This window comes from Drosophila yakuba, chromosome 3L (assembly GCF_016746365.2).
Source record: "Drosophila yakuba strain Tai18E2 chromosome 3L, Prin_Dyak_Tai18E2_2.1, whole genome shotgun sequence".
NCBI lineage: Eukaryota > Metazoa > Arthropoda > Insecta > Diptera > Drosophilidae > Drosophila > Drosophila yakuba.
Genome location: NC_052529.2, coordinates 3,339,054 through 3,361,092, shown reverse-complemented (window position 1 = coordinate 3,361,092; position 22,039 = coordinate 3,339,054). Strand labels below are relative to the sequence as shown.

Here is a 22,039-nt window from a genome sequence, read left to right as displayed (position 1 = left end):
CATCCGAATTCCGGTGCCGTTTGCTACCCGAGCGCTGGGCAGCTCCCCAGTACTCAGTATCCGTGATCGTTTCGTAGAGTTAACAACTAACTCAACAAAAAAAAATTTAACGTTAAAAAAATTGACTATACTTGCACTAGAAACCCATTTCGACTGGTTTATTATTTCCAATTAATTGGATACTAAATTTAGCGAACGATAAATTCCCAGTTTGTTTTCTCACGATTTCGGAACAGCATTTTTTCTTTTTCAAGGGTACGCGTTACGTGTGAAGAAGTACTGGGACAATGTTCGGTAAATCGCGCCAGTTGCTCTTCCGCATCTGCACACGATCGCCGGTGTGCCGCCAATATGCCCCGAAGTTCATCAAGCGATCCTACGCCTCGCAGGCGGTCAACCAGATGCTGTTGCTCCAGCAGATGGACATCTGTGCGGATCAGCCGTCGCGAGCCCTGGTCATTGGCGTCTATGCGGATGAGGAGGACAAGAACGATGCCGGCATTCTGACGCCAGCCGGCTGGCGTTACAATCTTCAGAAGACCAATGGTCGTCTGATAGAGGTGCTCCGGATGTCTGGACCCATGCCCAAGAGGGGCGAAGCACGTCTCCTCTTCGCCGTTGAGCCGGAGCGCATACCCTATTATTCTGTGGTGGCGGTCGTTGGTCTGGGCAAGGAGTGCTTGGGCTACAATCCCTACGAGGTCCTGGACGAGCAGAAGGAGGCCATCCGCAGGTCGGTGGCCGCCGCCTGCCGTATACTCGCCGAACTGGATACCGATCGTATTGAGGTGGAGAACTGCGGACACGCCGAATCGGCTGCCGAGGGAGCCGCCTTGGGTATCTGGTTGTACCAGGAGCTGCGCGATCCCAAGACCCGAATCTTTGTTCCGGCCATCGATTTGTACGCCACCAAGGACGAAGTTTGCGACATAGAAGGATGGCGCATTGGGCTGCAAAAGGCTGCCGCGCAGAACCTGACCCGCCAGCTGCAGGAGATGCCCTCCAACCTTTTGACCCCCACTGCCTTTGCCCAGAATGTCGTCGAAGTGCTTTGTAAGTCCGGTGTCAACGTGGAGGTCAAAGTCGAGGGCTGGGCCGAGAGCCAGTCGATGCACGCCTTCCTGGCGGTGGGCAAGGCCTCCTGCGAACCACCAATCTTCCTGGAGCTGAGCTACTACGGCACCTGTGCCGAGGAGCGACCCATCGTCCTGGTTGGCCAGGGCATCACCTACGATGCCGGCGGTCTGTGCCTGAAGAAAAAACACGAGCTCTTCCACATGCGGGGAGATATGACTGGAGCGGCTGTGGTGGTGGCCACATGTCGTGCTGTTGCTGGACTAAGGTTACCGGTAAGTTATTGGAAAGGTGCATCTTATTCCCAAGATAACTTTCTTGCTCTTAGGTCAATATCCGTGGTCTGATCCCTCTGTGCGAGAATGTCGTTGGCTGCAACTCCTTCCGACCGGGTGACATGGTCAAGTCCATGAATGGCAAGACCATCGAGGTGCAGTGCACCGACCACGAGGATGTCCTGGTTCTGGCCGACGCCCTGCTGTACGCCCAGAACTTCTGTCCCAAGTGCATCATCGACATCGGCACCTGCTCGGGTTACATGCGTCAGTCCCTCGACGAAGCGGCATGCGGTGTGTTTACCAACTCGGAGATCCTGTGGCAGCAGATCAAGCACGCCAGTATGCACACCGGGGATCGCGTGTGGCGCTTCCCCCTGTGGAACTTCTACAGCAAGGCGGTGCGTGCCGGAGGACGCAGTGATGTCAAGAACTACGGCATCGGTCGTGGTGGACGTCCTTGCAAGGCTGCCGCCTTCCTGCGCGAGTTCGTTCCCTGCGGCCAATGGATGCATATTGTAGGTTACCCGCTCATATGGCTTAGATATATTCCACTAATCCCTTTCGTTCACTAACCAAGGATGCCACCAATGTGATGGTCACCAATGGCATTGACTTCGAGTACCTGCGTCGTGGAATGGCTGGCCGACCCACTCGAACTCTGATCGAGTTCATTGCACAGACGATCTGCAAGGACACCGCTCCCAAGATGGGCAAGTAGGACCAGGTGGCGAGATCGGGGCATGTGCAGCTGACCGAAGATGCGAAATCCAAGCGGCAGTGACAGCGCTATCACTATGTCCAAATTTTTGGTGAAATATTTTGAAGTCTATGCAGGATGGATGTCTTTAGTCAGTTCGTCAACGTCCCTTTAAAATTTCCAACGACATTGTTCCCGGGGAAAAAAATGTTTGTTCGTTTTAAGTAAACATATTAAACATGAATAAAATACCTTTAAAATCACTCAAATATAAATATATATGTTTTTTGGTAATGGTAGACCATTTATGGCGAATATTTTGGATATTTTTAATGGCTTATTGCAGTATCTAATTGGTCTAATAAGATCTTTAGGTTTATTTGCGTGGGTTTAGTATAAAATTGGTTTTAAATATATGTATTTGTGCAAACATTTAGACATCGTCTTCGGAAAATTGTTGACGTTAAAATTAAAAATAAAATAAAATAAAATAAAATAAATGATCAAATCTGCAGTAGACTATTGAAGTTTTGGTATTGGTAAAGAGTGGTTTCAAGGCTTTTTATGGATGTATTGGAATGCTGCAAGCACAATTACCATGGAATTTCCCAATGATTTGTATTTTATACAATCGCAGGCATGCAACAAATAGGCAGATGTGGCAAATTCACTGATGACCGTGGAATTTCATTCGAAGAACCTTTTCAGTTAAAGCATCGCACTGAGCAGGCAAAGATTTTAAATTAAAATCGTAAAGATCTAGCAACCTTAGCGATATTTCTGTCAGTGCTACGTGCGAACTGAAACATAGGACTGAGCTCAGTCTTATTTTTATTTGTTTCGAGGTTGAACACGTACACACTTTTAGAGCTAATCTGGGTGAAAAAATTTCATGAATAATTTTGAAGCGGCACAGAAAATCGAAGAGCAACGTAGTTTTCGATCCCTGTAGTAATATCCTTTAGCATTCCTCAAAGTTTCAAGTTAAGTTTTCAAGCAAAATGTTTCGGTTTTCTCGCAATGCCATAACCCGGGCGTGTAGTCTCGCCATTCGGCGGCCGGAGGTGATCCGTCATCGTAGGTACGCCTCGCAGGCGATCAACCAGATGCTGCAGCTGCAGCAGATGGAGATCTGCGCGGATCCTCCGTCGCGTGGCCTGGTTGTAGGAGTCTATGCCGACGAGGAGGACAAGAATGACGCCGGCATCCTGACGCCGACCGGCTGGAAGTACAATGTGCAGAAGACGCACGGCCGCTTGCTGGAAGTGCTGCGAATGTCCGGACCCATGCCCAAAAGGGGAGAGACCCGCGTCCTATTCGCCGTGGAGCCGGAGCGTGTGCCCTACTACTCGGCGGTGGCGGTTATCGGTTTGGGCAAAGAGTGCCTGGGCTACAATCCATACGAAGTGCTCGACGAGCAAAAGGAGGCCATCCGACGCTCGGTAGCAGATGCCTGCCGTATACTCGCTGAACTGGATACCGACCGCATCGAGGTGGAGAACTGTGGACACGCCGAATCTGCAGCGGAGGGAGCAGCTCTGGGCATCTGGATCTACCAGGAGCTACGGGATCCGAAGCGGCGGATTTCAGTGCCCTCCATCGATCTGTATGCCACCAAGGACGAGATCTGCGACATAGAAGGATGGCGCATTGGCCTCCAAAAGGCTGCCGCGCAGAACCTGACCCGCCAGCTGCAGGAGATGCCCTCCAACCTTTTGACCCCCACTGCCTTTGCCCAGAATGTCGTCGAGGTGCTCTGCAAGTCCGGTGTCAACGTGGAGGTCAAAGTCGAGGGCTGGGCCGAGAGCCAGTCGATGCACGCCTTCCTGGCGGTGGGCAAGGCCTCCTGCGAGCCACCCATCTTTCTGGAACTTAGCTACTACGGAACCTGTGCCGAGGAGCGTCCCATTGTCCTGGTTGGGCAGGGAGTGACTTACGATGCGGGTGGCTTGTGCCTAAAGGAGAAGCAGGAACTTTTCCACATGCGCGGAGATATGACTGGAGCGGCCGTAGTGGTGGCCACTTGTCGTGCGGTCGCTGGTCTGAGGTTACCGGTAAGTTATTAGACCGCTGCATTTAATTCCCAGGATAACCGTCTCGCTCTTAGGTCAACATTCGTGGACTAATCCCGCTGTGCGAGAATGTTATTGGGTGCAATTCCTTCCGGCCCGGAGACATGGTGAAATCCATGAATGGCAAGACCATTGAGGTGCAGTGCACCGACCACGAAGATGTTCTAGTGCTGGCGGATGCCCTGCTCTACGGGCAGAACTTCTGTCCGAAGTGCATCATTGACATTGGCACCTGCTCGGGATATATGCGCCAGGCGTTGGATGAGGCGGCCTGTGGGGTGTTCACCAACTCGGAGATCCTGTGGCAGCAGATTAAGCACGCCAGTATGCACACTGGAGACCGCGTGTGGCGCTTCCCCTTGTGGAACTACTACAGCAAGGCGGTGCGTGCCGGAGGACGCAGTGATGTGCAGAACTACGGCATTGGCCGTGGTGGTCGTCCTTGCAAAGCCGCCGCTTTCCTGCGTGAATTCGTGCCTTGTGGTCAATGGATGCATATTGTAAGTTGTGATTTTATTAATTGTAACACTTTGATTTGATGCAACTATTCCTTTCAGGACGCCACCAACGTGATGATCACACGTGGCGATGAGTTCGAGTATCTGCGTCAGGGCATGGCCGGACGACCTACAAGGACACTCATCGAGTTTATTGCACAGTCCATTTGCAAGGACACAGCTCCAAAACTTAACAAGTGATCCTGCGAACGGTGTTTTAGTTTTATCAGACGATGCCACACGTTCATCGGTATTCTTTTAACGACTGACCAACCTATGACTTCTTTAACGTTCTGACGTTTATCTAATTGGGACCACAAAATGTTAAAATTATTTCGTTTATTAATGACATACAAATTATAAGTCATGTAAAAAAGTGAATGCGTGTACTTATTGGATTTCCTGTAAGGGTGCGTTTCGAAGATAGCTGCTAACTAAAATATAGTTGATTGCTTGGTTCTTTCAGTTGATAAACTAAGGGGGCTTTGCAAGCATTTGGGCACAAGGATTGGCTGCTACGCCAATGAACCGGCATGAGCAATCACAACATTAATATCAATTGGCGGATAGTTTTGCAGGAGTTTCACATTCGAGGCAAAGTCGTTTTCCAAAATTGCGTCCCTTTGGATTCTGTAAAAATCAAAATAAGTCTTAGCTGTCTACTAAGGTGATGTTTGCTTACAGTATCATAGAACAGCATATTTTGATCAGAAAATCAAAACGCTGTTCGTCCGCAAAAACGGAATCCCAAATGCGCAGTACATCCGGCAGTGGAAACTCCTGCGAGAGGAGCAGTGTGAGCCACCTAAAGCTATAGTACTGCGGATGCAGCTCTTGGCTCCTAAGCAGCTCGTAAATGCTTGGGTCTTTTGATTTCAGCATATTTGATAGCCTGGCCATCATGAACTTGATGCCGCCCTCCGCGTCGTCTAATGTTTTAATGAAAAAGTCTCTTATCTCGCTCATCAGGGCGGTAAAACAGAAGAAGCAATCAGCCTCCGCGTGGGCGCGATATGAAAGATCAGGATCGGAGGCCATAACATAGTAAATGGGTCCCACGATTTCGTTCATGCCCTGGACATATCCCTGGCCGGGATTCAGTTTGGCATAGATGAACAAAATGCGTTGCACAACTTCCCAGTGAGCTTCTTGCCCCTCCTCCATGGCGGCATAGTTTTCAACGGAGCGTTTTGTAATCAAATTTATCTAAAAAGAGGACCAAGATTCATTAGGTTTGGGGCAACTTGTGATGTTCTTACTTACTTGCTGCTGAAGTCCATAAGGTATGCATAAAACAACACATTCTGAGCTTATTGTCTAGCACAAATCCCATCTGTAACTCACCTTTGTCATGCCCAGGCCTTTTCGTTCCACATTCGCCGAGCTAAGAACGGCGGGAACTACGCGTTCGTGGAGTCTACGTCCATGCTCTCCTTTGCTGTGAACCACAATCTCGCAGGGATAATCGGTGGGCTGCTGAAAAAAGGATATGTCTGGACACAAGCGCCGCACGTCCTTGTCGATTTGCAGTAGGAACTCGTTGTCATTGAAGAACGTGTTCCACGCGCTTTCGGGTCCCTCGCTCAGCGGATGATCTTGCAGGCCAACGCCCCCCGAATCGACTTTGTCCCCATCTCCTCCGTCTACGCCACCGCCATTGCTTTCGTGGCCTGGTGGCAAAACCAGCTCCTCGATGAACTGTTTGTACAGCGCTCGCTTTTGGGCCAAGGTCGTGGTCCAACTACTGCGCCTGGGCCCCAAGTAGCCAAGGAGCAGCTTCCAGCTGAGTGCTCGAAAACTCTGCACGTCGGGCACACCTGTGGATTGTTCAGACTTCAAAATTTGTCCGTTTCAAAAGCACCAATTGCTATTTACCATTAAATGCCAGTTTCCTGAGTTGTTTCAGGTCAATAAAGTCCTGTGGCCCCGTCAAAATGTCCTCAAATTCCTTGACTCTGCAATTTGGTTGGAGAAAGTCTTTGTTTATGGGACGGTTTGAATTAGCTTAGAAGGACAACATACCGCGCCTTGAAAATAGACATTTTTTGGGTCTTGTTTGAGCGGGGCTATGCTGGGTCCTTGCAGTACCCCTTTGTAAACTTAATTAAAGCTTTATCTCCGTTTAATGCTGGGTGAAACCTGCAGATAAAAACACAACAAAACGGAGGGAGTTGCCAGACAGTGCGAACTCTTATCGAATGCTTAGTGTAATTATCGATATTTGCTGGATTGGGCGGTAAAATTTAAAACTCTTAATCTGGCAACGTTAATTGGCTAGGGAAATTTTTAAAAAATAATTGAAACGTAAAAAGCAGCAAAGAAAAATGATAATAATTCCAGATTATGTTCGAGTTTCAAGCTGAATGCTTTGCAATGACGAAAGGCCCTATTACTTGAATTTTAAGTGTAAATGATTAAATCAATATTATTAGATGTTTCAAAATAAGTTAATTTGTTGCTTCGCTCTATCAAACTAAGCTGATTAAAACATCAATCATTCATTCATTCATCAATTAATTCTCCAGCTCTCATTTTTTCTAAGGCTTTTGAATGATTAATATTTATTTGCGCTCATTTGCTCGCGTTTTTCCTATGCTTTTATTTGATTTTTCAATTGCCTAGTAGTGCACACACACACGCAGTCGCGAGCAGACGCGTTCGAAACGTAGAATTTAGCGCATATTTCTGAATGTGCGGAGCATTTCTTTTGTTTACTCTAGTCGCTGGCCAGCAATGACGACCAGCAGATCATCGGCGTCCGCGTCATTCAGTCGACCGGCTTTCTGGAAGGTGCCCGGTTACGAGCTGCCCTCGTCCTACCGCCCACAACCGCCCTCAAATCCTCCGCTTGTGCCGCTTGTACCGCTGCTATCACCCTGCAGACGGCGCAGCAGCAGCGGCCTGAAGAAGCGCGTCCATTTTGCCGATGAACAAAATGTGGGGGTGAGTCCGACTAACCGAGTGCCCGAGAAAAGTGAAAAACCCCATTCCCCTTCAAAATCGCCGGCTTGTCAATCATCGCGCGCTTCTTGTTGGTGTTCTTGTACGTATTCCAATGTATAATGTGGCCCCAATTCACAGCAGACCGATTCAGAAATCAGTTCAATAACATTTTGCCCCTGGCGGCTCGTAAATTTGTCAAGCCAAATCTAATTAATTGGCCACTGCTGCACTTTTCGGTCAAGTAAAATGGGCCAAAAAAGATGGATGGATCTATATTTCCATTGCCACGACTTTTATACCATTCGCCATACGTTGCTTAAAGATTTTCAAATGATTTACGATGCGCTCAAGGCTGATCTAGAGCTAAAGTCACCCTAAAAACGTTACACAAATTCCAATTGAAAATGAAATGAAAACAATTCAAGCCGCAAATAGTAGAAACTTTTCAAGAAGCAGCCAAAAAGTGCCGAAATCTGAATGTATAAAATGAAAAATGAAATGGCAAGCCATATCTTGTGCATATATATTTACACATTCAGCGGAAAGCCGAAAGGCAGGAAAAGATTTTCCGCTGTAAACAGTAAAATTGTTGCCAAATTCGAGAGGCAGACGAAATGTTTAATACAATTCAACGTCCTTCAACCGTTGACCCGTTCACATTGCGTATACGTCACGTTGCCAGTAGACTTTTCCATTGACTAATGCATTAAAAATCTGATATGATTAGCTTGTTTAAATTAAGCAAGAGTGGCGAATTTGTTTTTGCTAGTTCAGTTCAGCTAGTACCGCCTCAGTAAATAAATAAATTAATTACACTCTCTCTTTTGGTTGCCTCATCGTTCGGCAAACAAAACTGGGGGAAAAACACACCAATAAAATAGCTGAAATTGTCGAGGAAAAACAGATGCCTAGAAACTTGATTTTTATGCTTTGCATCGGGCATCAGCTCATCAAAGCATTCGCCTAGATGATGATATGTGGCATTCATTTCTTCAGGGTCGGCGTGCAACTGGATCAAGTGCTGCCCTGAAATGTGGTCAACGAAATGCAGAATGCCAGCAATGCAGGGCACACGTCAAATTAAACAATGGGCACAATGAGGGAAGGAGGTTTGGGTTTTTAGTGACTTTTGGATGCTCTATGGGATTGGGGGATATAGAATATGTTCAAATGCTTGTTGGAAATATTATAGGTTCAAAAACATAGCATACATGCCAGGCACTCATGCTCATTAACACTGCGTATGCGTAATATGATATGCAACCACGTATCAAGTATACGCCTAGTTGTTCGCTGTTAATTATGAATTTTGCAGAGGTAAGTAGGGGTAAATGCTCCCGCTGTTTTTTTTTCGAACCCACGACATCCTCTCTGAGAAATTCAGAGTGCTCTTAGCGGAAACCCCATTTAACGATTAGGATTCGCCAATCGAATTCATGTTTCTCACCATGTAGTCGCCTTTGCCGGCGGATATAAGTTGTATATGTAGGTACATACATATATGTATGTAAGAAAACGATTTGTGGCGCAGTGTACTCTGCTGCCGCTGCTGTTGCTGCAAAAAGGAATACGAATTGTATTTTAAAATTAGTACTTGAGCAGCTTTGCGATCGAACAAAACGCTTAACGGATTGCAATCTCGCGCCGCCTGCGCCTCGCAGGCCATAAAAAAACAATAAAATATATTGATATTTTCGGAATAATCGCTTGGATGAGCCTCTGACCAGGACCAGGATTACCAACTGCCAGCATCTCCAACAGCAGGATGAGCCCCAAGCTGCATGAGTTCGCGGTGGTGCTGCTGCGCGATGGACAGGCCACGCCCTGGGGCATCCGTTTGGTGGGCGGCAACGATCTGGACACGCCGCTAATCATCACCAGGGTAAATGGGCGTTATATAACCAGAGAGACTGTCGCCTTGTGGTCGCTTGTGGTCCATTCATCAAAATTGAGGCAATGCAATTGGCCTTTGTGCCGCTTTGTTCTCAGCGCCCGAATAAACAACAACAAATCAAAATAGCGAAACGGGCACAGCAACAATAAACGCAGCAGCGTTGCCAAAATGCGACGCCAGTAAAACTAATTGAGGCGCAACCGAATAGTCGAAGAAATTTCCCACTTTTCCACTTTTCCTGCCCCCCTTTTCCCCCCCACCTGCCCTGAGCCGCGTTGTAAACACACACAATGTGGCGATCATAATTCTGTCTGCATCTATTTAGGCACCCATAAATCTGTGTCAAGGCTGCAAGACCTACGGTGTGTGTTTGTGAAATGACCTTCCTAATCTCCTTTCAATCCGCCCGTTGCAGGTGCAAGTGGGCAGCCCAGCGCACGGGGAACTGCTCCGTGGCGATATCATCTCGAAGATCGGCGAGTACGATGCACGCGACCTGAGTCATGCGGATGCACAGCAGCTGTTCCGCGGCGCTGGCAACGAGATCCGCCTGGTGGTGCACAGGTGAGCCAGGAAATCCGCATGTAGTTAAAGGGGATACCAAAGATCAGTTCCCTACGTTGCTATCTATTTCATAAAATACTTATTTATACACACTTTAAAGAAAGTTCGCTTATAATAAAAAAGGAAAACCACTAATTTAGTTAGTTCTAGAAAAGATATATAGTATTGATATAAAGGAAACTAAACTTAAAACTTCGATGAGATTAGAAAACGTTCGAAACTGACTTCACTTCTTCTTTATGTTTTGTGGCATGGCAAATACTAATAATTTCCAATTCCAGGGACAACAAAATCGCCTACACGCAGGGTGGCACTCAGGAGGCAGGACCTGGATCGCGTAGCAACTCCACTGTGCCACCGCTCACTCCGGATCTTTTGCCCCACCGTGGTCCGTCGCCCTTTTTGCCGGGACCCAGCCACTTTGAAAGGGCGCTCCAGTTGCCAGTGGACACCTTGCCGCAGACCGTGTTTCCCCAGCTGAACTCATCCGGTGGCTACGAGGTGCCTTCGGCTGTGTTCTCACCCAAGCCAACCAGGGATCATCAGCAGGATGTCGATGAGGAGCAGGCCGCCATTGTGAATCAGGTGAGTTGGAATAGGATTAATACTGTAGGGGATACAGCTCTTTATAAAAGTTGATTGATCGATTATTCCTTTGTGTGTGCAAGTCTAAATTTTAAATTAAATAAAAGACAAATGCATTTATGCCGGAAGGTATGCTGCGCGCACTGAAATTATGAAAATGTCATCAAAGGATTTATCCATTTCTAAAGGTTTGGATGCAGCTTTTTGCAACTAATAATTAAATATATACATTTGAAATTATTTTTCAATAATAATAATATTTAAGATTGCGTTTTAAGCAAGTGAAATTCTTATAACCTATAAATATTTTAAAACGTCGCCAAAATATTAAATATTTTTCAAATAATACTTCAGTTCAGCGTTGCATACTTTTCGGGGATAAACTCGGAAAATGTGTGTAAATTAAATGTGGTAAAATAATTTTGCGATGTCAGACCAAAACATCTACGTAAATTGTTTAACAAAATGCCAAATGTGCAGACAACCGTGTTTTGTTGTTCATTCTCATCGTCCGTGTGTGTAGATATGGAAAATGTACATGTAAAGCGCATTTCAAAAATGTAGAAAACAGATATTTTTTGTAATTTGAATATACTTTGAATATATACGCAAACGATGACATCAGCACATAACAATGTTGGTGGTCAAGGTTCCATCGCTTACATCCGCTATATATAGACCTGGGATCGAGGATGCGGGGCGCTGAACAGGAAAGGCTCGGTGACGCAGTGCGCAGGTGGAAATTGGCTGGGAATCAAAGAAAAACAAGTCACTATCTCCTACAGAAAACTAAACCTCCCACCCCCCCAAAAACTGCAAACGGAAAATGCCAAGAGGCAAAGACGCAAATAAACAAGCGTCTATTTTCTAAACTATTTCGGGGCAGGTGAGTGAGAGGCGCAGAGCGGGGATTTTGATCCAATGTCCGTCCAAACTTGTGATGCCCCGTGGCAAGGCCACTGAGAACACCCCCTTCCCCCTCCATATGCCCCATTACCCCCCTCAGATGACGCCGCTAATGAATCAAGACACTTGCCAAGGTCGCCATTTGGTGTGTGTTTGGTGTGAGTGCGGCACCGAAATAAAATCAAGGTGTCTACCTATATGATTTTGATGTTTGACCATTTGTCATGCGAAGGTGTGATGAGATAGGTGTCTTTTTGGGGGAAAAGTTCCAGAACAGGTGACCTCCCCGTGGCTGAGAGTTGGTCTATTCTCGGCATCAAATTGCGAGGGGTTATTGCACTTTGGCTCAACTAATTTATGGTTAATATGTGCCTTGAATGCGTTCTATTTGTGTTCTGAATTTCTCTTTGTTGGAGGCACAAGAAACCATCAGTGGGATTGTTTATTGATCGTTTTGTTTTAAACAAGCGGGGGTACACCAAGAAAAAATTAAATAGGTACACTGAAAATGAAGTGAGAATTGTTTGAAAATGTTTAAAATTGCGAGTAAGTGGGTATCTAAAAAACTGACATTGTTGTTGAACACATCTTTAACAACTATCTTCAACAAAACTAAATCGATAAAAAATTTAGAAGAACTTTTGTTTTCTTTTTGTACGGCATAACTTTTTCTCCATGTGCATCACATAGACAGACGAACTGCAACCTTCGCAGTGGGAAGAAACACAGCACATAATGGCGTGTAAGTTATGCGTTCCTTGGATCCTCCATCGAACTTGAAACTTATCCAACCGCCTTTCAAGGCTAATTACACCTGCTCGTGTGTGTGTGTTTTCGGATCTGTCCGCCCCATCAACATCAAATGATATGCCCAATGCCCTGTTCCAATGCCAATTGCTTATGACAGCCAAGAAAACTCGGCATGCCAATGCCAATATCCAATATAGATAGACGAGATCGGTATCTTTGGAGCTGTCAGAATTGGTTGACAAATTTGCGAATTGGTAATGCTCAGTGGCAGTGCAATTTGGCCAAAAGCAAACTGAGCAAATCAATAAATTAGCTGCAGATTGGCGAAATATATCTACTATATATGCACATTTATGTTGCTGCATGGGGGCAACAATAACCTCGAGTGCGATAAATATTTGTGCCTAATTTTCGGAATGGGAAAAAAGTGCTATGTGAAATGGTTCCACAAAAGCAGCAATTAAAACATATAGGCGATGTGTTATATGTGAATAATTTTCGACTGAGGCGGCAGGACAAACAACAACATCCGCCGAGGGGGAGGAGGAGGTGGAGGAGGAGGAAGTGGGGGTGTTTGAGGTGGCGCGTGGGCGAGGAGCCGAGGAGAAAAACAAAATGAAAATATAGATCACACCAAGTCCAAGTTTATATGATGGCGTATGGTTGTTGGCCGAGTTTACGCTCGGTGAACAGGCGATTTGCACAAAAACATATTTTGTATATTTAAGAAAAATCAGCTCCCTCTCTCTCTCGAATACATAGGATTTTCGAGTGCGTTGGTGTGGGTGCGTGGGTCGAACGGCCTCTGACCGTCAGCACTCAGTTTTCTATATTTCTGGCTCACACAGATACAGATACAAACACTAACAGACAGACAGACAGACAAACATACACTCTCCAACCAATACCGAGCTACCGGCTATATAGACAAATTGGAATTCCGCGCAGTCGGAATAGCAATAATTCGCCAGCATTTGAAAATTTTCGAATCAGTTGCGTTCGGAATATTGAAAAATAAACAACAATCAGACTCGAGCTCGAGCATCCTTTTTGTAGTGAATCCTAGTGAATAGATCTCAGATCTCACCAGCTGCAGCGTTGATTTAAACGTGACGAAGAAGCAAGTTACCAATCATAAATTACAAATTAAAAAAAATATAACAAAATTAAAGAAAAAAAAAAAAACTGCGTGATTTTGCATTACGTAATTGTACCTGGCTATAATATCTTTCGTTTCTATTTTGTTCGAATTGAAGGAGTTTAAATTCAAACCAAAACACACACACACATTACAAAAATGGAGTACGTTCAGTTCAAAAACGGATCCCCAGTCTACTACAAGGAGCAGCCAGACCTCAATGAGTGCATTCAATACCAAGTAAGCGAGCCAGTGAACCATTAACTCAACTAAAAGAAATTTAAACAAAAGCCTAAAGAACTTAAAATGTGTGTTTGGATATATTTAATCAGAAACAAAGATTTAGTTGTTGGTTTTATAGAGGCAACAACTATAGCTAGCTAGTTATAAAGGAGACTGCTTTGAACCCTTACCTATAACATAACTTACATATAAACATAAATAATATCTAAGTACAAGCCAAAGTCCAGATGAAACATTTCACCTTTGCCGTCAAGCATTTGATCTTGGAATTCAAGTTCAAATTCAAACGTCAGCGCCAACAGACCTGTGTGTTTTTCGAGGTTTTTCGTTCTCGTTTTACTGTTCCCTCAGAAATACATGTATATATATACATTTGGGCAATAGGAATATAGAACGCCATATAGCTACACCTATAGATATATTCATGCATATATATATCTCTGCATATAGCTTATTATTCAAACATTTGTTCGCCTTTCGTCAATACGCGTCGAAAGAAAATCAGAGTTTCAGAAACATATTCTTCATTGCGCTCTGGCTGTGCTGTGCTGTGCTCAATGTAATTCATACCACTCAAATGGGGATATTTTTAGAGCAGAGAGCGCAGGAGGAGCAACAATAAGCCAGCAAATAAATAAACAAAATGATTATAGAAGAAATTAATTTCATGTCGAGATGGCCAAACGGGCCCACACAAACTCAGAAACACTGGTGTTAATTTGACTCGTACATTCGGAAAATGCCTGAGAAAACAATGGCAGACTTTCCCTATGGTTTTCACAACTTTTGGCACGACCCATGATTTCAACTTGTGGCGCAGCGAAAGTGGAAAGTGTTTTCACTTTTGCGTTTTGTGTATTGCGGGACTATTCAGTTTATTATTATTTGCTTAGGGCTAACAGGAAGGGGATTCTCTATAACTTATTGGTCAACGGATCGGATTAGAAATAGATTATGGGCGCAACATTTACTTAAATTTATGACACACACACAAAGTCTTGAAGATTCGATTGAATTAATAGTCAGAAAATAGCAGAAAATGTCGAAAGTGACCGTCAAATGATATTTCAAAATATTTCACTGCTTGCGCCAGCCACGAATTTTAAAATTAGCGTCAAAAAAGTATTCTTATACATATACGTTCGTTCCCAAGGTGAATGAAAATGAGAAAAATGCGCAATTAACCCAGCAGTTGGTCGAGCACACCAATTTCCTAGAGGTAATCGTCCAGATCTTGTCACTTGCTTAGGCAGCCAGTGTCGCTGAGGATCGAGGCGATCAGCTGTTTGTCGCTGAGGGCCGCATGCACCTCCTCCTCGTCCCACTGCAGCAGAACCTTGTGCAGGCGCGGCTCCTTCTTGCGCATGATCCGCAGAATGCCACGCGTCTCGACCAGGTCCACAGTGCCAGTGAACTCCGCTTGGTCCAGGGCCAGGATGTTGCGTTTGGCACACACTCTTCTGTAGACCTCGTGCAGGCGACCCATGCTGATGTCCTTGTTGCGCTCGTTGCGCAGCATCAGCACCAGGGTGCACAGCATCAGCTTCTGCTGCAGCGGGAAGGATGCCTCGATGTCCTCCTCCAGATTCTGTGAGGCTCCGTAGACCTTGTTCAGCACTGCTGCCACTTGGGTGACCTGAACGGGCTTCAGAGTGTCTGAAATAATCCAAATATGATCTCTTATAATATATTCTACACAAACATTTAGTCTCCAGATTGATTAATACTAAGGTACAATGGCTTACCTTGCTTTTCCCTGGCCTCCTCCGCATCCTTGCCCTCCAGCTGCAGGGCCTTCATATTGAACTCCTTTTCGCCATCGCGCTTCTGCTGCTCGGCTATCTCGACTACCCGTCGTCCAATGTCCAGGGCCCTACGCACATCTCCGCTGATCGCACTCACCTTGGCGGCCAGCAGCTGCAGGGTGACGGGTGGAAAGACGTCCAGCACCTCCGCCTCAGCGAGACGCGACTTGAATATCTCCACGATCTGCTGCTTGGAGTAGGGCGGAAAGTGCATCAGTCTGGGCTTTAGTTCGCACCTGGCATTCAGGCGCATTAGCGCACGATCTGTGAGATCCAAACTATTGGCAATGCCCACGAGCAGTATCCTAGAGCTGGGAAGAGCTGGCCACTCGAAGATTGTGTACAACACCTCCTGCCTGCTGGTGCACAGCTGATCGATCTCGTCCAGCACAAGCAAGAGCATTCGCTTGGCCGTCTTCAGGTGACGCTGTATGGCCTCCAAGTGATCTCTTTCTGTGCGACCGCTGACTTTGAGCTGCAGTTCGGTGCATAGCTTCTTGTATACTGCTCCCACACTGGCTATGCTGGTGCAGTTGATGTACACACGTTGCAGACGCTTGGAGAAGTCGGGATCTCTTAGCAGCAGCGATAGGCAGGCGGTCTTTCCTGTTCCTGGCTGCCCGGAGACATAGAGGCTGCCGGATGTCTGACTTTCCAGGTGACTGCTGAAGAATTCACGGAGCTCTTGAAGCTGCGACTCACGTCCTGGCAGGTTTTGCGTCTCGGCGCTGTTGAGCACTCGTCTGGCGTTTTGGTATTTGTTGCGGGAGGGAGAGGGCTGGCTATTCTGGAGGGTTTCCTCATTGGTTTCGGATTGGTTTTGCTCTTTGATTTGGGTTTTATTCTGCTGCTTTGTTGCAGGCTTCTCCTGCTGCTTAGTTGCAGGTTTCTCCTGCTGCTTTGTTGCAGGCTTCTCCTGCTGCTTTGATGGAAGTTTCTCCTGCTGCTTTGATGGAAGTTTCTCCTGCTGTTTAGTTGCCGGTTTCTCCAGCTGCTTTAGTGCTAATGGGTCCTCCAGCTGTTTTGGTCGTGGCTTTGGCTGGTCCTTGGCCACATGTTTCTGCTGCTGCTCAGCCTTGTCAGTCTTGTGTATCGGTGCCTCCACCTCCTCTTCCTCCTGGCGCTCGTCGATGCTGAGCCTGTCCAACAGCCGCGAAGGACTGATCAGGTGTTGTGGCAGTGGCTGCAGCTTCCTCTGCTTGGGCGGCGATCCATGAAGCGGGTCCACCTCTTCGAGATCCTGTTCGCTTTCCAAGAATCTAGCGGTGGCCTCGCGGTTCTCCTGCATTCGTTTGGCCCGCGAACTGCCAGCTGATTGGGCTGTTTTCTTTGTGCTGCGTGGCGTCTTTGGGTGCTCCACTTGAGCCACCTGCACCTGCGAGTTCCTGCGCCTGGGTATCTTGTCCATTTTGTTGAGCACGTTGCGGTTCTCGTTGTTCTCTGAAACGGTGCTGGTCAGGTCATAGATCGCCGTAACCACCTCCACCTCCTCCTCCTCGTCGCTATCGGCAAGCACTTTTTTCGGCTGCCTGCGTTTCCAAACTTCCGAGCGACGCGGCGTCTGCGTCGACTGCGGCAGCGGAGAGGCGGCGGCTGACTTGCTGATGCTACTCAGACGCGTGGAGCGGCGTACAGCAGCCATGCTTTAGTGTGGTTTATTGCTCAGCAGTTAGTTACTATTAAATACTAGTTAATTAAGCCACAGCGTGCGTTGAAATTCTTCGCTGGCAGTCACAGTTAAAAAAGCGCGCAAATTGTGTTTGCCATTCACAACGAGCAACAGCTGATCAAGCCTGGTCTGACCATCTGGCAGCCCTGGCCCAGAGCTGCCTATCGTCGATCGATGATCGCTTATCGCCTATCGATTAGCCGCGCTTAGTTACAACATTTTGAACAGCAGTTCGCCTATATTGAATTACTTACATACGCGCGCGTAGACTGCCTGGTAAAAATAAAATGCTTCGCGGCAGATAGAAAACACAAATCGCTGGACGCTGAACACGCTTACGTAAGTGCCTAAAAATATTTCCCCTGGTTGTGGGATATTTTTAAAGTATATAAACGGGCGCACATAAAATGGAATTTAGATATAGCGAAAAATTATGCACACACACAAACACCGTAGAAATACCTAGCACAGTGGGCAAAGATCTGGTGATTTCTAGAAACTTTGGTAATCTTTGTCTGATTTATTTATATTATCATTTGCGGCAACGGCTGGTCTGCCACATGTGTGCCCCATTTCGGCGTAAACAAAGTCGTTAATTTTCACCGATCCGCTTTCCAGCCCTACCGTACAACTCCGCTGGTCCTGCCCGGCGCCAAAGTGAAGAAGGATGCGCCCACGACAGAGTCCTACTTGAGGCACTACCCCAACCCGGCTGTGCGCGCCCACCCAGGACACGACTACCATGACAGTATCATGAAGCAGCGTGTGGCCGACACCATGCTGCACAAGGTTGTCGGTTCGGAAGCCGACACTGGCCGCGTAAGTGAACTACTTAAAGCCACACTCACATAATGTTAAATTACAAAAAATACAGTTTTCTACATGTAAAATTGACATTTTCAATATCATTTTGAATTCGTGACCTGTGGTGTTTGTTCTAACGCTTTTTCAAAATTCAAATGAAAATGTATACAATAATATTTCCCGATTTCAGGTCTTCCACAAGCAATTCAACTCGCCCATCGGCCTGTACTCCAACAACAACATCGAGGACACCATCAGATCCACAGTTCCGTAAGTTGTCACCCAGAAATGTACCACTTGGAAACTCTTATGCTTAGCTCAATACAACGAAAAAAAAAAACACTAATATTTGAACTTTGGAAAAAGCTTGTCAAATTGAATTACGCTACATTTTCTTTGGATTTTGCTATTTATGAATAAACCTGCGTAGAACTCTTCGAAATTTTTGATGCAGCTTTTCTTTTTGCCAGAGAGAGAGAGAGCCACTCGAAATGCGCCAAGTAGCTTGAAACTAATAAAACGAGTCACGAACACGGTTACGAGTAGCCTAAGGTCCACATAACCCGATAAATTGGTTCCTGGTTAAGTTGCGGCCATAATCCACTAACCCAAAAGCCACAAAATCAAAGTCGAAACGAAACGAAACGAAATTTACTAAACCGATGCACACACGAAATGAGAAACACACACAATTCAAACACACAAATAGAAAAAACACGAAAACCAGTCCATAGATGTTGTACGTACTACTCTACTATTTTACTGCCTATTGCCGGATCTCTGTTTTAAATATATATATACCACTCTCTATATATCCTATATATATTCTATGTATATTGTTGTAGCTTCGCCACAAGCGAAAGCAATCGCTTGAAGGACAGTCCTTTGCATCGTCCTTTGCCAACAAAACTTAACGGGTAAAAGTAAATTCATATCTTGAGCACAGCCTGATTTCGTTCTTTGAATTGATTGAATCCTATCACTTTCACTTTCACTTTGATATGGAAAGCACATGAGCAAGAACTTGCAATTGTACCTGAACTTGCCTTGAGACAAATTGAATTGAATATGAGGAATGTTTGCCAAGTTTCCCGTGTTTCCCCTGCCTGTCTGTACAGCTTAACCCTCGATTATTGTTGTCTCCCGCAACCTAAACAACTTTACTGTGTAATTTCCAAGAACCAGATACAATATCTATGTATGTCAGAACAACAGAAACAACACGACACGAGTCCAAAACCCCAAATGCATGTGCTCTGTTGTGTGTTTCCTATATATATTTCCCAAAAACTTCCTATTGCAAAGAAAAGCTCCAATGACCCGAGTCTGTGATAAGGAAATCCTTACTGTGTAAATACGTGTATTTCTGAAAACTATTTCCACCGAAAACCCCAGCGTACGTTGTTTGTCTTGAGGCTTTTCAGTTTTGGTTGTAAAGACATAAGTGTAAGGTGTGGCAAAAGTGGCGTAGGTGCATCGGAAAGGGTATTAAACGGGTTGATCAGGTGCTGTTTCAATAGATTAACAACAAATAAGCGAAACCCTTCACTCTACCAATCTAGCTCTTAGATTCTGATAAGCTTAGAACTTAGCTGCACGATTAATGTTAGAATTTTCATCGATCTATCTTTCCTGGAACAAAAACGTATTATTCTGGAGCAACAAAAGCAAAAAGAACAACTTGCAGAGCAACAACGTCAACAACGCCAGCATCAACTGCAAATACTCTATCAACAAAACAAATGATCAATGAAATAGTAGCCAAAAAACTGAACCCACTTCTACTAGACTATGAGCCAAATACCCTTTCCCAATACCCCCGCTGAAAGTCCCTCCCCTCTCCGCCTTTTCGACCCAAGCCCCCCAACAAGACTAATCCGAAACTAAAAGACGTTTGCTGAATTATATTTACGAACTGTTTGAAAGACAGCACTGAAAGTTCCTATTCATGATCCCCATTCCCATCGCCATCACACTAACCATCGCCCAATGCAACCCATCCATATTAACCATCCTAATCCCGCCCGATCTCAAGGCTTCGAATCATCCGATGACATATCTCGAATAATCTCAATATAATCTCGCATCTGTTATGCAGTTCTGTTCGATTACACTTAATAATAATAATAACTAGCTCGTAAGGAATTTGTTAATGAGTTACCTATTAATCGCAATCCGTTTGAGGAGTGTGCAGTTCCAAGACAACGAAGCACACCTATTGCCCACCAACAACAGCAACAGCAACAACAAACTACAACTACAACAAAAACAAAATAATTCTAACGTATTTTGTGCACATCCTGTTTTCTCTTTCTATTCTCTCACTACTCTGTCTCACGCTACTCAACCGATGTAAAAAAAAAAAAAAAAATCAAAAACCAACATATTCTTTATAAATCTCGATTAACAAACAACAATAAAACGAATTAAAAAAATAAATCTTTTGAAAACTTGCGTAACACCAAACAAAAATCCAACGGCGCTTTCAACGATCTCAATGCAAATCCCCGAATTACTGAATCTTAATCCGAATCCGAAACCGAATCCGGAATCCAAATCACTGACCACTGCCAACGAGCAGCTATAAGAAAACTGTCCAGTACGATCCCAGGAACAGCGACACCTACAGAGCCATTCAAGAAGAGGGCGGCTACAGCAACTATGGCCAATCCTCGCCACAGGAAGTGACCATTCCTGTGCAGACTAAGGTCTATCAGCCCAATAGATTGGTTCCAGGAAAGGTAAGATCGTGCGCAACCGTTCGAAACTCAAGCAAATCTCTCAATCAACTCGATCGAACAATCAGTCGAACAATCAGTCAAAACAAAACAAAACTTTATGTGCAGGCATCCGACAATATCGCTCGATCCTCAAGCTCATCCTGTACAAAGTCTATCTGTCTATCTATCTCTCTCTGTTCCTATCTCGCTCGCTGTCTCTCTATCCGTGTCAATGTAACGTGTACAGTTGAACCAACCGAATGTTAGTCAACAGTGTCTGTGTGTCCTTGTCTGGCGGCATGTAAACGCGCTGTAACGACAACTAATGGGGCCGAAGTAGTGTTACTAACCTGATTTTTGGTCGATCACCATCTGCTGGCATCGAACTACACTAATACACATCCATTAACCCCATCTCTGTGTATATTTTCCAAATCACAATAAGCACACACATCTTTTTGGCACTCTAACATGGAAATAACATCTAACCGAAGCTCATAACAGTTGCTCATGACAATTGCATTGAAAAGTTTGTAACCGATATTGCTGGACTTAGCCAGAGTTAATAAGCTGTATCTTATCTGTTCACTCCATCCAAATGCTATTACAGAAACCAGTATCAGCGCCAGTATCCCGGCCGCCGTACAATGTAAGTAGCTCACACTTATAGTCGCTGTTAACTGAATGTTAAGCTAATTATGTATATTATTGGTGTACAGGTGGTAAACACCCACGATGAGAACATACGCCAGAGCGGCTCCTTCAATCGTCTCATGTACAGCGTTATTGGTGCCACCGAGTACTAGAAAGTGCAGCTGCAACACCAGCGACAGCAGCAACATCAACATCAGTGCAACATATCAGTGCAACATCGGCAACATCAGCAACATCTGCTGCAGTTGGGGCACCGACAGTTGTTTATCTCCTAACATATTTAGCGGATTTTTATGAAATTCTGTTTAACTTACTCAATAAATTGTATGAAGAACGACAAGAAATTGTGAACCACTAACAAGCTTGATGATATAATGGATTGGTAATCAATTGGCATCGAAATACATTTACGATATACGAGTGTCTACAATTTAAACACCACTTAACTTCGCCTCAACCTAATTACTGTCTCCATATGCAATAGAAAACGTATATAAATTAATTAAATAAAAAAAGAAAGTAATCTTTGATTTATAGTTATGTTTATGTTATGCTGATTCTAAGTTAACAGCCGTCAGGTGTGTTAATACCGAGTGATTCTAGTCATGGAATGTAATAGGTATTAAGAATGTTTTATTAATAAAAGTCACTTTGATTGGATGAAAGATACGCGTGAACTGTGTGATTTCAATCTAGAAAGGCATAATTTCCCATTCATTATGAACCTGATTTTTATATTTCAAGTG

At 45.1% G+C, this 22,039-nt stretch overlaps 5 protein-coding genes and 1 long non-coding RNA gene across 24 annotated transcripts; 4 read left to right on the top strand and 2 right to left on the bottom strand.

Annotated features, from left to right (window-relative positions):
- Positions 1–64: 64 nt before the first annotated feature.
- On the top strand, positions 65–2,324 carry LOC6532686 (cytosol aminopeptidase). The gene is made up of 3 exons (XM_002093394.2): positions 65–1,349; positions 1,403–1,867; positions 1,930–2,324. Exons 1-3 carry the CDS (start codon positions 288–290, stop codon positions 2,068–2,070), a joined length of 1,668 nt encoding a protein of 555 aa, XP_002093430.1. The 5' UTR covers positions 65–287; the 3' UTR covers positions 2,071–2,324.
- A 531-nt stretch (positions 2,325–2,855) lies between these two features.
- Positions 2,856–4,999, top strand: LOC6532685 (cytosol aminopeptidase). The gene is made up of 3 exons (XM_002093393.4): positions 2,856–4,103; positions 4,157–4,621; positions 4,679–4,999. Exons 1-3 carry the CDS (start codon positions 3,051–3,053, stop codon positions 4,817–4,819), a joined length of 1,659 nt encoding a protein of 552 aa, XP_002093429.1. The 5' UTR covers positions 2,856–3,050; the 3' UTR covers positions 4,820–4,999.
- Positions 4,943–6,798, bottom strand: LOC6532684 (TBC1 domain family member 13). Of its 3 annotated transcripts, none has more exons than XM_015194044.2 (6): positions 6,641–6,798; positions 6,494–6,573; positions 5,963–6,435; positions 5,882–5,887; positions 5,301–5,824; positions 4,943–5,248 (listed from the first exon to the last, which is right to left on the bottom strand). In XM_015194044.2, exons 1-6 carry the CDS (start codon positions 6,658–6,660, stop codon positions 5,134–5,136), a joined length of 1,218 nt encoding a protein of 405 aa, XP_015049530.1. In that variant the 5' UTR covers positions 6,661–6,798; the 3' UTR covers positions 4,943–5,133. The 3 variants fall into 3 exon arrangements, with proteins under 3 accessions (XP_015049530.1, XP_039229584.1, XP_002093428.1); XM_039373650.1 differs by having other exon boundaries at positions 5,882–5,884; XM_002093392.3 differs by lacking the exon at positions 5,882–5,887 and having other exon boundaries at positions 6,641–6,797.
- LOC120321402 lies at positions 5,831–6,087 on the top strand. Its single transcript, XR_005561004.1, has 2 exons — positions 5,831–5,901; positions 5,978–6,087. It is a non-coding gene; the product is annotated as an uncharacterized LOC120321402 (long non-coding RNA).
- A 538-nt stretch (positions 6,799–7,336) lies between the features above and the next one.
- Positions 7,337–21,962, top strand: LOC6532681 (PDZ and LIM domain protein 4). Of its 17 annotated transcripts, none has more exons than XM_039373451.1 (9): positions 7,337–7,561; positions 9,871–10,019; positions 10,301–10,604; positions 17,734–17,934; positions 18,110–18,189; positions 18,765–18,836; positions 20,501–20,660; positions 21,250–21,288; positions 21,359–21,962. In XM_039373451.1, the coding sequence occupies exons 1-9, from the start codon at positions 7,352–7,354 to the stop codon at positions 21,443–21,445; spliced, it is 1,302 nt and encodes a 433-aa protein (XP_039229385.1). In that variant the 5' UTR covers positions 7,337–7,351; the 3' UTR covers positions 21,446–21,962. The 17 variants fall into 17 exon arrangements, with proteins under 17 accessions (XP_039229385.1, XP_039229388.1, XP_039229386.1 ...); XM_002093389.4 differs by lacking the exon at positions 7,337–7,561 and adding an exon at positions 9,166–9,443; XM_039373454.1 differs by lacking the exon at positions 17,734–17,934.
- LOC6532682 (cell division control protein 6 homolog) lies at positions 14,484–17,562 on the bottom strand. Its single transcript, XM_002093390.3, has 2 exons — positions 15,387–17,562; positions 14,484–15,297 (listed from the first exon to the last, which is right to left on the bottom strand). Exons 1-2 carry the CDS (start codon positions 17,086–17,088, stop codon positions 14,879–14,881), a joined length of 2,121 nt encoding a protein of 706 aa, XP_002093426.1. The 5' UTR covers positions 17,089–17,562; the 3' UTR covers positions 14,484–14,878.
- Positions 21,963–22,039: the final 77 nt, after the last annotated feature.

Coding starts and splice junctions, on each gene's coding strand:
- LOC6532684 (XM_015194044.2), bottom strand. CDS start 6,660: ATGTCTATTTTCAAGGCGCG. Junction 6,574..6,640: donor ATGTCTATTTTCAAGGCGCG/GTATGTTGTCCT, acceptor ACCAAATTGCAG/AGTCAAGGAATTTGAGGACA. Junction 6,436..6,493: donor CAGGAAACTGGCATTTAATG/GTAAATAGCAAT, acceptor AACAATCCACAG/GTGTGCCCGACGTGCAGAGT.
- LOC6532681 (XM_039373451.1), top strand. CDS start 7,352: ATGACGACCAGCAGATCATCGGCGTCCGCGTCATTCAGTCGACCGGCT. Junction 7,562..9,870: donor CCGATGAACAAAATGTGGGG/GTGAGTCCGACT, acceptor CGCCCGTTGCAG/GTGCAAGTGGGCAGCCCAGC. Junction 10,020..10,300: donor ATCCGCCTGGTGGTGCACAG/GTGAGCCAGGAA, acceptor TTCCAATTCCAG/GGACAACAAAATCGCCTACA.
- LOC6532682 (XM_002093390.3), bottom strand. CDS start 17,088: ATGGCTGCTGTACGCCGCTCCACGCGTCTGAGTAGCATCAGCAAGTCA. Junction 15,298..15,386: donor GGAGGCCAGGGAAAAGCAAG/GTAAGCCATTGT, acceptor GGATTATTTCAG/ACACTCTGAAGCCCGTTCAG.
- LOC6532686 (XM_002093394.2), top strand. CDS start 288: ATGTTCGGTAAATCGCGCCAGTTGCTCTTCCGCATCTGCACACGATCG. Junction 1,350..1,402: donor TTGCTGGACTAAGGTTACCG/GTAAGTTATTGG, acceptor TCTTGCTCTTAG/GTCAATATCCGTGGTCTGAT. Junction 1,868..1,929: donor GCGGCCAATGGATGCATATT/GTAGGTTACCCG, acceptor TCACTAACCAAG/GATGCCACCAATGTGATGGT.
- LOC6532685 (XM_002093393.4), top strand. CDS start 3,051: ATGTTTCGGTTTTCTCGCAATGCCATAACCCGGGCGTGTAGTCTCGCC. Junction 4,104..4,156: donor TCGCTGGTCTGAGGTTACCG/GTAAGTTATTAG, acceptor TCTCGCTCTTAG/GTCAACATTCGTGGACTAAT. Junction 4,622..4,678: donor GTGGTCAATGGATGCATATT/GTAAGTTGTGAT, acceptor TATTCCTTTCAG/GACGCCACCAACGTGATGAT.